The 16,028-nt window shown below is 54.0% G+C and overlaps 1 protein-coding gene across 1 annotated transcript in view; it reads right to left on the bottom strand.

Moving 5' to 3' along the window:
* POMT2 (protein O-mannosyltransferase 2) overlaps positions 1–16,028 on the bottom strand; it is a 42,754-nt gene that overhangs the window by 11,892 nt on the left and 14,834 nt on the right. The window contains exons 5-11 of the mRNA XM_004698733.2: positions 14,804–14,912; positions 12,745–12,904; positions 11,477–11,583; positions 10,793–10,875; positions 8,273–8,382; positions 3,509–3,575; positions 927–996 (exon numbers count right to left, since the gene is read on the bottom strand). Coding sequence (XP_004698790.2) covers positions 927–996; positions 3,509–3,575; positions 8,273–8,382; positions 10,793–10,875; positions 11,477–11,583; positions 12,745–12,904; positions 14,804–14,912 — 706 coding nt within the window. The remainder of the gene's footprint in view (positions 1–926; positions 997–3,508; positions 3,576–8,272; positions 8,383–10,792; positions 10,876–11,476; positions 11,584–12,744; positions 12,905–14,803; positions 14,913–16,028) is intronic.

Below are 16,028 nucleotides of genomic sequence, written 5' to 3'. Positions count from 1 at the left end.
GAGTACCTCTCCATGCCCTCCTACTCCCCACTCTGCTCAGTACCAGAGTACCTCTCCCACGGCCCCCCTACTCCCCACTCTGCTCAGTACCAGAGGACCTCCTCCATGACTGCCTACTCCCCACTCTGCTCAGTACCAGAGTACCTCCTCCATGCCCTCCTACTCCCCACTCTGCTCAGTACCAGAGTACCTCTCCCATACCTCCCTACTCCCCACTCTGCTCAGTATCAGAGTACCATTCCCTGAGGCTAGATGGCTGGAGCCGACTGACTTATAACATAGCTTATCCTTACCAAAAATAGGTGACCTTTGGGGGCTCCAAATTTTGGAGGAGCATCATACTGTTTACCACTTTGGGTGAGCCTAGAGCTTTGACTTTAAAACCCCCCCTCATGAGGGGCCGACATAAAAGATTCAGTCAAGACTGCGGGATAAAGGCCCACGTGGTTGTAGGGTCTTGTCTATTTCTCTAGGTCCCCTCTAGCACTTCCCTGGTGCCATGGTAGCCCCCTGCAACCTGTCTGCCCTCTACTTCTCTGGAGAACATGCTTTCACACGAGCCCAGCATTTTCAGGGAGAACATGGGTTAAATGAACTTGGCACCTTCAGGGAGAGACTCCCAGATCTTTCTAAAGGTGGCTACTTAGAAGGTCCAATTAATTTCAATTCCCCTCCTTTTGTTCTCCAGCAAAAGGGAAACCACTGAAAGGTGCCTCAAAGTTGAAAGCGCTCCAAAACAGAAAGAAATAAGCAAAAAGCGGCCCAGTTTCCCCAAATGTCACTATAGGTTTGCATTTTACTATAGCATCTTGCTTCATCTCCTGGGTCTTCAGCCACATGTCACTTCCATTTACCTCCAGCTTGAAAGAGCTCCCTGCCCTTGGTGCCTATGCCCCTCATTCACCCCAAACAGCAAATGTAATTACTCTTTGTGTTCTAGGCGAATGATGTCTCCGTGTCTCACAAACTCCACTGGAAATGAAGGATCGAGGGGATCTGGCAAGAAGAAACAAACCAGCGTTGATATTTGAGTTCATTCATTCATCTGGCTAGCGGTACTCCAGGGCCCAGAGCCTGCTGGTGCACAACTAAAGGACCATGTGGTGGGTGCTGGAGGCCTTAATAGAGTGCTGAGCTGCTAACTCTTAAGATCAGTAGTTCAAAACTACCAGCCACTCCTCGGGGGAAGATGGGGCTTTCTACGACTATAAAGCATTAGAGTCTCAGAAACTCACAGGGCAGTTCTGCCCTGCCCTATAGGATGGCTGAGGCAGCATCGATTCCATGGCAGTGAGCCTGGCATGGGTTTGGCAGGGGAAAGAGAAAGGACCCCGCACTGCCTCAGAGAGCGTGCTGGGAGTGAGTGACTCTTCTGGGATGGGCTCGGTTTTGTCAGGGGAACAAGCAGGGCAAAGGCACAGCGCTAGGAAAGAACACAGCCCCTCTCTTCAGTGGCTGCCGGCCTCCTGAGAGGAGTGTAAGGAGCAGGGACGAGGGCGGTGTCCAACAAGCAGGGCCAGCCTGTGCTGCCTGCTGGAGAAACTGGCTTCTACTGGACAGGCCTGGAAGGTCCACTACAAGATTTTCTTAAGTGGCAGGTTAAATAATAAGATTCTCATTTTAGCTGTCATCGTCTCCCAAGTCTTAATTCCATGCAAATGACTTTGCCCAGCTCTCCTCAAAATGAAACAATAAATCTTGCACATTTTAGCGGTGCTTATCTTGTCTCTGGCAATAGACAAATGTGAGGCTCGAAATTAAAATCCAACAAACAATGGGGGGCGGTGGGGAGGACTACTTTGGGCTCATCTAATAGTCCAGCTAATCAACCAATCAGGATCTAGAAAGGCGAGACCAGGTAAAAGCCGCTGGCAGGACTCACAGCAACACAGATGGGCCCTTGCATACAGCTGTCCCACACAGCCAGCCACCAACACTCTGAGAGACCAAGGTCAGGGGAGAGACACCTGCCAGTCATTCAGTGCACATCCTGGCTCTCCGGGGAATCCGAACACTCAACTGCCGAGCTGCCTGCTCCTATGCCGCTGCAGAAGGCCTTCTGAAAACCTTAATTAGCACTGGAGGAGAGAAGTTTATTTCATATAGATTTTGTTTGTTTGCTTGTTGGAAGGGAGAGTCTGCTAGCCAACAGACACACAAAGACCCACATTCTTGTAGCTATCTGCCTTCACCCAACAGATTAACTGGCCAGGTGCATGCCCTCCTGACTAGAAGTGAGAGTGTATCTCCCCCAGGTGCCCCTTGTGACAGACCAGTCAGTTTGGATCAAAATGCCATCTAGAGTGATATCAGAAAAGTATACAAGTCCATCTGCCTAACGGTGCCACACTTCTGTCACCGGGGAGCAGGAGGTGAAGACAATGATTGTCATTTGAGATCAGGAGGGCAGTACGGAGATGTCCCGAAGGCTGAGAGAGGAAGTGGAAGCCCAGGGAGGAAGTGGGAGAAGCAGTGGTGGTGGAGAGAACTGTGATGGGCGAGTTCAAAGAGAATGTGTGTGAACTGCTGACTGTGAAACTAAGCTCGGCTCTTGTCAACCTTCACCTGGTTCACAGTTAAGAGTTACCTGCCAAGCAAATACAGTGGTTGTAGATGCTGTGCTTCTAGTCTAGAAACCACAGCAGGCAGAGGAAGTACAGAAGGAACAGAACAGCTGAATTTAGTTGCAGTCAGCCAGCCAGGGCAGGCACAGCCAGGTGGGTTCCCTGAGGCAGCCCCCAGAGTGCCTATGGCAGAGGACAAGCAGCAGGGGCTTGGGAGAGTGAGCAAGAGATGCAGTCTCCCAATGCCACGGCCGCAGGAGGCACAGCCTGCAGGGGGCCAGCCATCTGACCAAAGGCAGGCAGCTTGCCTTCCAGCCCTCCTGTAAAGCCCCAGAGCCTGCTGGGTGTGCTTCAGGGCCGCTTTGCCCAGACTGGGGAGGGGCAGCTCCGTAGGCTGGTCCCAAGCACCAGAAACTGGCACGTCCTCAGATCTCCAACCAACTGTCCCAATTCAGCAACAGTCAGTAAAGGGTACTCTTCGTCATCAAGATAACTGGAGTACAAAGTTGATGTTCTGAAATTTAACCCCCACCTAATTTATAATTAAAATAAAAAAATAAAATAACTTGAGCTGCACTGCATGCTGGGATCTGCACGTTAGAAATGAGAGGTGCCATGTCCTCCCCAGGTAGGGCCACTCACAGATCCAAGCAGCACGCCTACAGAACCGCTTCCTGGAGTAAGGCCGAGCTTGCCCTGCCGTCTTGGCTTCAAAGCGACTGAGATGAGAGCTGGTCTCTCCTGCGCACTGCTTACCCTCTATGCCTACAACAGGGCCGGCTCGGAGCAGGCCTCGCAGATGACTGCTGGAAGGGCAGCTGAGTGCGGAGGCATGGAGAAAGCCAGAGCTCGTCTCGGAAACAGCCCCATCCTCTGGGAGGCAGGAGGAAAGGCAGGGAGGGCTCAGAGTGGGGCCAGGCCATGCAGCAGCTCCGCCACGTTACCTGAGTTTGTGTTGTGCTTCTTGACAATCCACAGGTTGTTGTAGTCCTTGTGCAAATAGGTGGTGACCTAGGGGGAAGGGGTGGGGGGAGGAGAATTCTGTGATGCTCTGCTCAGCACCAACACTGCTGATCCTCTTTCAGGAGCCCCAGCAAGCGGCCTGAGGGGGCCCACCCTTCTCAGAGGGGCTCAGAGGCAGTACTGAGTGTGAGGGCCTCTCCTCCTTCCATACCTGGCCTTCCTTCCTGATAGGCTCTCAGGGTACCTTTCGGTCTCGGACTGAAGGGGCTTCTGAGTTTCTGTTGGGGGTGACGGCAAACCTTCGGAAATGCATAGTGGCGATGGTTGCATGTCCCTCAACGTGCACTTACAATGGCAAAAATGGCCACTTTGGGTTATACTTGTTGTGCCATAATAATTTACAAATCCCATCTTTATCTTCAGGGGTTGAAAACATTGCAGATCAACTTACAGATACATTTTAGTACCTGCACACACATATTACTAACAGTAAGCTCTACAGAAACCACTCAATGCAGATGGTCCTAAGTGTGACCCGTGGTACCTGGAGCATGTCCTCAGTCAGGGACGACCTGTAGTGTGAGAAGCTACCAAGTCTTGGAGACCTCAGAGAACCTAAGTCCACGCTCCAGAGTAAAACCAAGAGAGACGCCATCTAACTTGGATGCGCTGGTGGAGGTTAAGGTTTTGAGTGTTCATATGCACATTCTTTGTGGATTTTTTTAAACAAAAACATTATTATTTAAATGCCTACTGTGGTAGTTACATAATTTCATGTCAACCTGAAGATATACAAGTGTGGGGTGGAGTTTAGCCTGTCGGTGCCTGATGGTGCCTCCGTGTGGGTATGGCCTGCTCCTAAGGAGGGTCCTGGGACCCTCCCCGTCTCTGCTTCACCCTCCTGCTGATGAGCCACTCAGAGCTGCGCCAGTCCTGTGATGCTTCCACCGACATTGGACCCACAATACTTTGCACCCTCCTGCTTGTGGTCTTCCTGCATTCTGCATCATTGCACGTGGCTGTGTGAGTCTGAAGAGGGATTTATGGACTAGTATAGGACTCAGGGACTTTACCTGGACTGGGCTGTTTTCCTGATATGTAACTACTTCTTATTCTTTTTTTTTCTGCTGCAAAAGGAAGCTTTATTGTTTCCATTTGGTCCTCGGTTTGTGGGAGGGGCTCTAGGGCGGTGGCACTGTGGCTGGCGGGGCAGGTTCGGGCAGAGGGGCTATGGGCTAAGGCCGGCAGGGGAGGCAGAGGGCCCCTCGCAGGTGGCTCGGCAGGTTCCTAGTGGCATTTGAGGCTGAGCCTCTGGAAGTTACTGGCTCTGCCCGCCTGGGGCTGGCCAGCCTGCGGAGGTGGGTCAGGTGGTCGCCCATCTTCTTGAGGACTTGTACCTCCTCGTCCAGGAAGTGGTTCCCCAGAAAGTCACAGAGATGGGGTCAGTGTGAGGGGGCCCCCCCCGCATGCAGGTCCAGAAGAGCCTGGTTGAGGGTGTTCTCCGGGACCAGGGCAGGCTCCATGGCGTCCAGGGTTCTGCCCCACTCATCTTGGGACGGCTTCTGCACATCCTGGGGGAGGGTGCGGCCGCCGCGCTGGTGCTGCAGCTTCCAGAGATGCTCGGCCCCCTCGCGCTTCTCCTTCCCAGCTCGCGGAAGCGTCCCCCGCCTTCCAAGGCCACACTGTGGTGGCACAAAGAAGCCCAGAGAGAGGTAGGTGTCAGAGGCCAGCAGGTGCAGGTTGACCAGACGGTGGGCGCTGGCCTCAGCGTTGGCGGAATCATTCTGACGGACCTGAGAGCTCATGAAGGGTCGGTCTGGAGGTCGCCACACACTAAATGAAAGTGGCAGTGGTCCCAGGAAGAGGGGCGGGCCAGGAAGATGGTCCCGAATGTGAAGTCCGGAAAGGAAACTGGAGAGTGGTGGAAGGCTGGTGGAAGGGAATCCCCGCATCTATGCCGTTCAAACACGTGGAAGCAACACACATGTCCACGGGACCACAGGGTGGGCTTCAACTACTTCTTGATCTAAAGCTCTCTCTTACACATATACAAGTGGCACTGGATGTGTTTCTCTAGTCAACCTGGCCTAACACACCTACCCCCCAAAAAACATATTTAAAACATTTTTTATTGTGGGTCTAACCTACACCCCCTCCCTCGCATTGACACGGTTTCTGCAATAGCGTGCACGGACGTTTCAGCGTGCCACTTCCTCCTGTTATGGCACACGGGGGGAGCATTACCTGCTGGCATCAGTCTCTCTTCGCTTTTTCATACTCGTTTATCTTTCTACACTTACTGTGCATGTGTCATGCTTTCAGAGAGGGAGCCCCCACCCCCACCCCCCATGTTGCGGGGGCTGAGGGCTTGGCTCCCAACCACAGAGTCGGCCGTTGGACCCGACCAGCCTGCTTCTGTGAGGATTATCCCCGGAAACCCCATGAGCTGTCAGTTCTAGTCCACGGGTTGGGATCAAATGGGTGGCAACGAATCAGAGTTCTGCTGTAAGAATGGTTCCAAACCTGACAGTCAACTGCAGGCTGTGGGAGGCCATGAGAGGCATTAGTCAAATACCCCAACCTCACAGAGGAGGAAACAAGCTGAGATGGGCTAAGTGATTCAGTCCATGAGAAAACCAGACACTTAAGTGCTCTCCCTGTCCTACAATCATGGCTTCAAGTCTTCACATATGAGCTGAAATAGGCATCTGGCCCTCTTAAAAAAACCTATGCGGTGCTGTCAAGTCCGTCCTAACTCACAAGGACACCAGGCACAACACAGTGAAACACTGCCTCCCCACCAGTACTAGGTCTGAGCCTGGTGTCGCAGTCAGTCATGTGTCAACCCATCGCTAGTGAATTGAGCAACACTGAGTGTGAAACAAAGACTCCCTTATGAGGGTCTTTCAGAATAGAGCCTCTCCCTTTGCACAGCTGAGAGGCTCCTGATGACCACATCTGTGTCTTACAGTCTCCCACAAGGCGGCTGCAGCAAAACATTACCACCATGCAGGCAGTGGTTTTCCCTCTGGGCTGCTGATTAGAGCCCCCCACCCCCCAGAGAGCTTACGACCAAGACAAAACTCAACACTGCATGGGCCCCATGGCAGAGATTGAGTCAGGATCACTGTGGTGAAGTTCAGGCATTAGAATCACAAAAGCTCTGTAGCAGATTCAAAAGTTCAGCCCTGGCTGTGAACCCATAGTCGGAAGAGATGAATAGAAAACCAAGGGTGAGACACTGATACTCAAACCCACTGTCTTGGGGGCTTTCTTTATAAAATAGACTGTATTTCTTACAACAGTTTAAGGTTTACAGAAAACCTAGGCAGAAAGTACAGTGTTCCTATACCCTTCCACCTTACACTGTCTAGATTAGACTCTCTAGTAATTAAAAAAGTAAATAAAGAAAAAGAAGTCATCTTAAGAGGCAAACTGTTTTAGAAACTCATCATTTTGCAGGAGGAGTTACTTCACTTCTAAGCTCCTCAGAGTCCCAGCTTCCCCAGGGCTGCCTCCACTCTGAGTCACTGCACCTGAGACTTCTGCCCAGCCCACTGCCCGACACTCCTTGTCAGGGGCCAGAGAGAGCCTCCTATTGTGCCAGGCAAAGACCTCATTTTCAATCCCGGCCTCCTGTGCCTGTTTGTCACTGCCGGCCATCTCCTCTCCATCCTCTGACCTCTTCCTGCCCAGCCCCCTTCCACCGGCTCCACTCAGCACTCTTTCTGGGAGAGGACACCCAACCCAGTGCGTCATTAACCCCCATGGGCCACACGCTCCAATCTCACTGCTCAGATAAGCGCCAGACCTAAGGCACACAGGGAAAACCCTTCCCTCTCCTCTCCACCTCTCATGCTGACAATGGCAGGGCAGCATGAGCACACAGTGACCTCCAGTGGCTGGGCTGGCCTCGGTTAGTTGGTCAAACCATCTTTCACCTAATTGCTGCATCAGTCTCTCCAGTGGCCCCTTGCCTCCAGTTGGCCCCTCCTTTCAATGTGCCCCAGGCTCTGGCTGGAGTGATCTTCCTATAATCACATCTTGTCATCACTTAATAACTTGCATGGTCGCCCCAATGTCTATGGAATTGTCAAGTTTACAATAACCTTAAGGTCCTGCCAGTCTGGCCTACCAACTCTCTGTCATCCTGTCTCCCCCTCTCAGGCCCCTCCCACCACAGCCACACCTAACACGCAGGAACACGCCGCAAGTGTCTCTCCTTCCTTCCAACAGCACGTGCAGCTGGCCCTCACACGTGCACTTCCTGCATCTCAGCCAGCCCTCATGACAGTCCACTGTGAAGGGACGGATGGCTTTCTCCCATTTAAAGATTCGGGACCAGAAGCACAGAAAGGCTGAGCGACTAGCCCAAAGTCAGCCTGTCGTAGAACCAAGATTTGAGACACGCTTGTCTGGTTCCAGGGTGTGTGCTCCTGATCATGTCGGGGCGTTATTAGTGCGTGCCAGTGGGAGCTGGCAGTCAAGTGACTGAGACAAGAGGCATGTGACCAGGAGTGGGAGAGGGTGCTGATAGAGCCTCTCATCAGAGCGGCCTCGGGCCCGCAAGGGTGCGGTGGGGTGATGGTGGATGAGCTGCAGCCTGGAGAAGCCGGAGTCGGCCAGAGGGAGGAGGGGAGGGGAGCCGGGGAGAGAGGAGTTCCAGACAAGGAAGAGAATGGCCCGGCCAGTCTGGACACAGAGGCAAGCGTGGCTGGAACACAGTGCCCAAAGGGCTCACTAACCTGCTGCTGGTGGGCACCAATGCCCTCGGGGTAGAGGTGCCTGTGGGAGTGGAGATAGCCGCTGGCCATCCGGAGGTTCTTCACCGTGATCACGGAGCCGTAGGCCAGGTCTGAGGGGAGACAGGCAGTGGAAGATGAGCTGATACAGTGACTGTGGGGTTCTAGGAAGTATCCAGATGAGCTACCCCTTTGGCAGGCTCGTCACCCGTCCCAGGACTGCCTAAAGCCTCTGATGCCAAGCTGCCTGCAGACTAGACTCAGGGAAAGTCCGCTCAGGAGGGAGCTCCTTGCCCGCCCCTCTCTCCCCAGGGCAGCAAGAGACACTGGGAATTAGGAGTGCTCATAAGACAGGAGCAGTCTGTCCTCCGGAGAAGGTCTGTAGATCCAGGCAGTGGATTAAGAAGCAGCATCGCTCTGTGTCTCCTCTGGAACACTCTGAGGATCCAGCGTTATGACAGACTTTCAGATAAACGTTTCTGCCCTTCAAGCTATTTATTCAACAGGGAAGTAATTTCCCCACCTCTAAACTGAGCAGACAGATCAGAGAGGAGCACCTCCTTCCCCTCCTCCTACCCCCGAAATCTGGTGGCCCCACCACCCACCACTCTGCCATGACAGCCCACCCTGCTCACTCATCCCACCCCAGCCCAGATCTAGCGATTGCAGGGCCCCACAGGGGGCGCCCTGGAGGAGCCCTTTTTGGCTCAAGGCTACACACACTGGCCACGTGGGAGCATTCCTGCAGAGGGGCAGCAAGGAGTGACCTGGTGGCCATACAGATCAAGCTCGGGCAAGCCCTATCCCAGGGAGGCAGAGGCGGGCAAATTGGTGAGAGATCATAGCTGAGCTGGACCTTTAAGTAACCAGGATCTGCTAGCAGCCTGGTGGTGTGGTGGGTTATGTGTTCAGCTGCTAACCACAAGGTCAGCTGTTCAAAACCCCCAGCCACTCCTTGGGAGAAGGATGGGTTTTCTACTCCCGCAGAGGTACAGTCCCACCCTGTCCTGGAGGGTCACTGCGTCAGAATGCACTCCATGGCAGTAAGTCTGGTTTGGGTTTGAGAGGGTCTTTCTAAACCCCAGAGTTCATTTTTCCTAAGGTCACATGCAGGCCAACCTCTGCAACCCTGAAGACTGCTGACCATCTTTACTGCTGGAAGCAGCCCCTCTCTCCTTGTCTGGTCCTGCCCCACTCGCTCCCCAGCAGCTCCCTCGTTCCCATGCGTTCCCCAATGAGCTGACCTCAGCCACTACCTGGTCTCATCCCTTCACCCGGCCCAATGCTCTTTGGGCCCTCAGCGCCAAGCCCAATGGCTCCAACTTGCATGGACTCCACCCAAGCACCTCAAAGTCAAACTTTCTGATGTGACTCTCAGTATTGGCCCTGCCAAACCAGCTTTTTCTCCTGCCCTCCAGCTTTCTCGCTCTGTCCAGTCTTGAGGGGTCCACCATGTCCTGATCCGTGCAGGGCACTAGAGAGAAAATGGGTGCGAGGTAGCCCTTGCCTCAAAGAACAGTCACCGAGACTCCAATCCTTACTGACATCTTTCTTTCTATGTCATTTCCTTCACAAGTGATGTTTGTCTTACCCCTGGTGCTGCCGCCACCATATCAAGCTCAGGTTCCTGCAGCGGTGGCCCAGAGGATGCCCTGCCTCCAGTCCCAACCTCTCCAGAGCCGCTGTAGGCGTCTCTGTACAGCACAGCGCTCCCGGCCTCCTGCCTGCTCACCGCCTGCCAGTGGGTCTCCCCCTCCTGGGTGAGGAACTCTTCCTCATCTGCACGTGATAAGGCCTCATCTATCAGCACAAACTATCTCTTCGACCTAACTCCCCACATAATGGGGAATTTCCTGCATGCAGCATGTGAGTTTTGCCCCGTCCTTGGCTTTGAGGGTGCTGTACTGGTTGTCTTTCTTTCTCCTCCATCTGTGGAAACCTCTGCGATGTTCCGGGATCACCTCTACCGCAGCTCCCTCCTTTCCACAGCCCTCTGACCCTGGCCCCGTAGCAGGACACACTCTCTGGAGCCTTCTGTCAGCCCAGCACTGTGCCCCCACCCTCTCCATGCAGCTCTGTACACCTAACCGAGGTGTGTGTACATCTCTACCAGGACTCTCCATGTTGAAGGGCATCCGGGTCCTGCAGCCTCCCAAGTGGCTAGTGCTTCCTCGGTTACTGTCTGAGACACAAGTCACAGCTTGCCTGGCGGCTCCACCCGTCCCACGAGCATCTTTGCTGGCCCCACTTCTCTCTGGTTGGTCTCCCCACAGGGCTGGCTTCCAGGCTTCCAGGGACACACTGATGTCATTCTTTAAGCACACGGAGCTTGCTGCAGAGGTCAGACGTGTTCCTCTGTCTGGATTGCCTCTTTCCGAGGACCCTTACCAGACCTAGCTGGTCTCTCTCACACTGTCATCTACAGCCTGCAGTCGCTCACACCAGCACACGCAGCTCTTCCATTTCAACTCCCGGAAACTGTTCTGTGCTCTACCACCTTCCCGGAGGCCCAGGGAGACTCACGCTCAGGGACGGAGGCATTGTGGAGGTTGTTCCCTGAGAGCCGGGCCTGGAAGGCAGAGCTGAAGAAGCCATCGCCGGGCCCACTGGGGAGAAAGCAGCAGCAGAAGAGAGCCACGTTACTGGGGCAGAGAGGGCAGCTCGCCTGGGGCTGCGAGAGCAGCTCTGCTCAGTTCTGGGGAAGGTGCTGGTGTGGCACAGAGGGACAGACACGAGTGACAGGTGACCCAGACCGCACCCCAACAACTCACTAGCTATATGACCCCAAGCAAGACAGCTCACATTCTTTGTAGTCTCTGTGGCTCATGCATCGGGAAGAAAAGAAACTCGAAAGCACTCTCGGTGATTCTGATTGGCTGCGCGAAGGGACCTAGCATGCTGACCGTGGTTCCCCACGCCAAGCAGACACCCCCTGCATGGGAGCTGATCCTGTTGCTCTCAGTGGGACCAGCACCCTTGTGGTGCCATCCTGCTAACAAGGCATTCTGGTCAGGGGCATAGGGCAGCCAGGTGGGGATGCTGCCCTGTCTGAGTCTGGGGTGTTCAGAGGACAGAAAGCAGGAAGCAAGAAGCAGAACAAACCCCTGGGAACACTCTCCCACCACCCCAACCAGAGATCCAGGGAATCGCAGTCACCCACGCACAGGCTTAGCACCCAGGGAAGGGCCAGTGAGGCTCCAGCTTTACCTCTGAGTCAGCACCATGAAGTGGACAGCAAAGGTGGCCGTGTAGAGAGCCAGGGGCAGCGCGATGAGGCACACGATGCGAGCCATCAGGTGTTTTGCCAGAGTCACCTGCCAACAGAGGCTGGCATGAGTGGTGGCCAGATGGGGCTTCACTAGTCCTCGGCCCTTAGCTGCGCAGCAGTAAGCTTTTAAGGAAACATCTGAATGATAAAAACTGAACAAAGAATGGCCCACAGGGAAGAGGACATGCCCTCCCCCCCGGAAAGCCTTGCAGAGGGTTAAACAGAGGCTAGCCCTCTGCTGACTTCCCAGCCCTCGCCCAGGGCCCCGACCTGCCACTGTGACGCAGAGAGACCCGCTGTGTGTCCACATCTGCACTCACCAGTCGTCTCCACGGTCTACCTTCCCGGATGCCTCCTGCTCAGGCCCAGCCCCACCCATCACATGGCTAACTGCTCCAGATTTTCACCCCAGGCCTCAGCTTCCTCCCAGAAGCCTTTCTGGGTTGTGCAGGATGGGGCTGGTGCCTGTCTTGGATTCTCAACCAGCCTCACCAGCTGGGCAGCAAAGTCCTATTTACTGGTGTCTCTCCCTGTGGCCTCTAGGGGTCAGGAACCATGCCCTGTTCAGGCACCTCACACTTAGGGGGTGGTCTCTCTGTTTTCTGAATGAAGAGGGAAACTTGATGGGAGTTGAATGCTGAGACAGGGTCTAGCCTAACCTAGGTTTGCACCCTAGCTCTGCCTCTTACCACCTGTGCAGTGTCTCCTGCGGTCTGCTTCCTCGTTGTAAACAGTGGTCCTACCGACCTATTCCCCCAGGATTGCCAGGAAGAAATGACAGGATGCAGGGGCAGCATTTTGCACGGTCCGAGCAGAGCACCAGCCCCTGCGGACTCAACCCTAGTGGCCCTTCCTGGCCTCCTGATAGGGAGAAGGCAAAGGTGAGTCCAGAAAGTCACTTTGGCCATTTCACCTGGAGTTCCGTGGATTGGTTCGTGTCTGCCACATGCCTGACCTGGGTTCAGTTGAACAAAATCCCCTGACTGGGTGGTTTGTAGAATCTTTTAAAACATCTCAGAAACAAATGCCAAATTCCAAAGATGTTATCCCATCCTCTCTCCTTTAACGCCACTTCCTGCTGTCCTGAGGCCAATGGGGGCAGCTGGATCTGGCCCCGGGCCTCCTGTAGCAGAGACTAAGAGAGGCCACTGCCCCAGCTGAGCAGTTTGGGGGGCAGGGACTCTCCTCAAAACACCCGGGTTCTCACCAGTGAAAGACTGAGGTCTCCGAACAGGCGCCAAAGGTCTGAAATGGTATTCAATCCCACTTGCAGGATGACAAAGAGGCCAACAAACTTGACTCCCAGAGCCCCAGCGAGACTAATGCCAGTCAGGGTGAGCCAGCACCACCAGCGGGCAGAGAAGGGCCTGCAAACCAACAAGACGCGGTTCAATTAGGCAGCCGGACCCGGAAGGCAAGAGCAGCCTGGAGCAGGGCAGAGGATCTTTGGCTCAGAGACGCCACACTGGGTCCTCCACAGCAGAGGTCCCTAACCTTGGGGATGTGGCAAGGAGACCACGTCTGGAAAGCCCCCAAACCTTTGTGTGAGGGGGAGGAGGGCATTTTTTCCTGGGGAGAAGCTCCACCAGCTCTCCTGGCCGCCTGTCGGATTAAAGGTAAGCAAGAGTCCCCTCTCTAAGTAGTGGCGGCCAAGGAGGCGTGGGTAGAAGGAAATCCATTCTGGAAGCCCTCTCCTGGGTGCAGAGCTTGGAAAAGCCAACAGTGACAGGTGCTGACTACGTGCCAGATGGCATCTGAGTACTCTACACAGCTTTGCCCTTGTATCTTCCCTACAGCCTCACGGGGCCAGTCCTCTTGTGTGGGAAAGGCGAGGGGCAAAGGGGTTCGGGGGAGCACGGTTTAAGCCTGGCCATCTGATCCCAGGTTAGTGCTCCTCACCATCTTTCTATACTCAAAAAACTCACTGCCATCAGGTTGCTTCTGAATCACAGCGACCCTATAGGACACTCACAGTGACCCTATAGGACAGGGTAGAACTGCAGAGACTCTGAGCTCTTTATTGGAGTAGAAAGCCCTGTCTTTCTCCTTCGGAACGGCTGGTGGTCAAACTGCTGGCCTTTTGGTTACCAGCCCCCTGTGTGATCACTACGCCACCAGGGCTCCTCTTTTTCTATCCTAGTAGAACCCAGCACAAGGAGCCCTGGTAGCACAGTGGTTAAGCACTGCCCTGCTAATCAAATGGTTGGCAGTTCAAACCTACCAGCCACTCTACAGGAGAGCAGTACAGCAGTCTGCTTCTAGAGTTACAGCCCACAGGGCAGTTTCTACTGTGTCCTACGGAGACTCTGTGAGGCGGAGTGGGTGATAGCTAGCACCCTGCATGGCAGGTTTCTGAGCACTGGCTGCCTCTTCTTCTAGGAATGTTTCTTAACTAACACCCAAAACCTATGGACTTGTGCGTCTCCAGGTCCCGGCGCAGTGCCTGGCACATGGTACACAATCAAGAAAGGGCAGGGAGTGGTGAACATGGGAGATACAGAAGATGGTCGAGTCAGCATGGGCGGGACCACGCATCAGGTTGAGAAGCATGTCACTCCATGAGTGTGGCCAGAATGAGATCAAACTGCCTTCCAGAAAAGCCCAGGAGACAGCTGTTCTTTTTCTACTCTCTAAGGTGGAAGAAGGATATGGAAAGACTAATCTCAAAGAAGACGCTCCATCCAGATCTGCACTAGAAGTGCTCAGGACCTGGAGGGAGCCTCGGGACTGGTGTAGACCATTCAAGCCCACCTCCATAAGCATTACTTCCACCATTAGCTGGGGGTTGAGTGCGTCCATTGAGGCCAGGGAGACACTCTGTCCCCAGGCAGCTTCTGTCTTGGTGCCTTCTCCTCTAGGGTGAAGACTGTGAGGGATAAAGCTGTTCGGGGACACAGGGGTGCCTGGGTGAGGGTGAGGGCATTATCCATGCAACCCTAATCCAAAGTACCAAAGGGGACCACTATGTAATGGCTACTCAAATGACTAGCCGTTCATTTGCTATGTAGTCAAAGTCATCTTGGGGGAAAAGAACAACTGACACTTTCTCGGTCTCATGCAAAGCAAAAGCATTCCGATTTCTATTATCTAAAATATCTAATGTGAATTTAATTAATTAAAAAAAAGGTAATTGTATGTTTTCCTAAACTTCAAGACAAGTCCCCTTGACATCCAGCACCCACCCCGACCCCCACTCCCGGTCCTCCCACAAATTCTGGAGCTGCCCCAGCCTCTGGCCCTCCCCTCCCAAAGACGGTGGCTCTGACCTGTCTGCGCAGGAGTGGTACTTGACCATGCTCAGCACGGCAGCCATGATAAAGAACAACAGGATGGGGTCAAGGAGGATGTACTGAGACAGAGTGAGGCATCCCGTGTCTGCAAAACATCAGCTCACTGGTCAAAACAAAGTCAGGGTGGGGCCCACAGAGAAGCAAATCCCCCAACAGCAGAGAAAACGATCCCTTTTGCACATAAACGTTTGGACAGATCAGGCTGGTGGGGCCACGTGCCATCACGGCGTCATCAGCAGGGAAGAAGGTTGCAGCTCAGTGATGAGAAACAGTGTCCCATCCAGCTCTAGCCATGGCCCACCAAAGGACCAAGTGGCGACCAGGGCAAGAGCAGGTCTGAGACCACAGCTCTTCCTCACCCCTTTCCTGATCCAGAGGGGAGCTCTGCCGCCCTGCCAAGGCAGCTATAAACAAGCGATGGTGACAGAGTCCTACCATTAACACACCACCTCTTGTGATGGTTGATTCGCCATACAGCTGCCTGGGTGGCAGTGGTTTGTTTTTGTTTGCTCGTGTTTTAAATTTCAACCTCATGTTGTCTCAGCTAAAACCCCACCTCACATAGTATGGCAAACTCCTTGTGGAGGGTACCAAGGCCTGCATGGTCTGCTCTCTGCCCGTCACACAGCCTCCTCTCCCACTGTCCTCTCTAGCCACAATGACCTTCTTGCTGTGCCTCGAGTCTAAGAGTGCTGCCTAGAATCAGGCCAGGGCACCTGCTGGCCTGCTGTTCCCTCTGTCAGGGCACTGGCCCCACAGCTCTCCACATGTGCTGATCCTCCATGCAGATCGCTGACCAAAGCAGCTCTGCAGGGAGGTCTTCCCTGACCACCTTCCCAGGGAGAATGTGGCGTCTCTTGACTCTTAGCGCTTAGCCTGCTTCATCTTCTACTCTGCTCTGATCATTGCCTGAGCTGTTACACTCCAGATATACTCATCTTCTTATTCATGGTCTCCTCCACGGGAAGCGCCAATGATGGCAGACTCTCTCCGCCGTTATGGTGACCTCAGGAGAGTAGCTTGGCACAGAATAGGTAGTAGACAAATAGCTGGATTACAAAAATGACTAAATGAATGACTAACTGAAGAGGAAAATTGAAGACCCGTAGAGGAAGCCACCAGTCCTGCACAGAGGCCCGGGGTTCAATGGAGCATTTATGAGAACAAGGCCTGCCAACCCCTCACTGGAGGTTACCATGGC

Source organism: Echinops telfairi, unplaced genomic scaffold (genome assembly GCF_000313985.2).
Source record: "Echinops telfairi isolate 266 unplaced genomic scaffold, ASM31398v2 ScPeMD7_18;HRSCAF=68, whole genome shotgun sequence".
Classification (NCBI taxonomy): domain Eukaryota; kingdom Metazoa; phylum Chordata; class Mammalia; order Afrosoricida; family Tenrecidae; genus Echinops; species Echinops telfairi.
The sequence above is the reverse complement of the archived record's forward strand: the minus strand, read 5'-3'. Positions and strand labels throughout refer to the sequence as shown.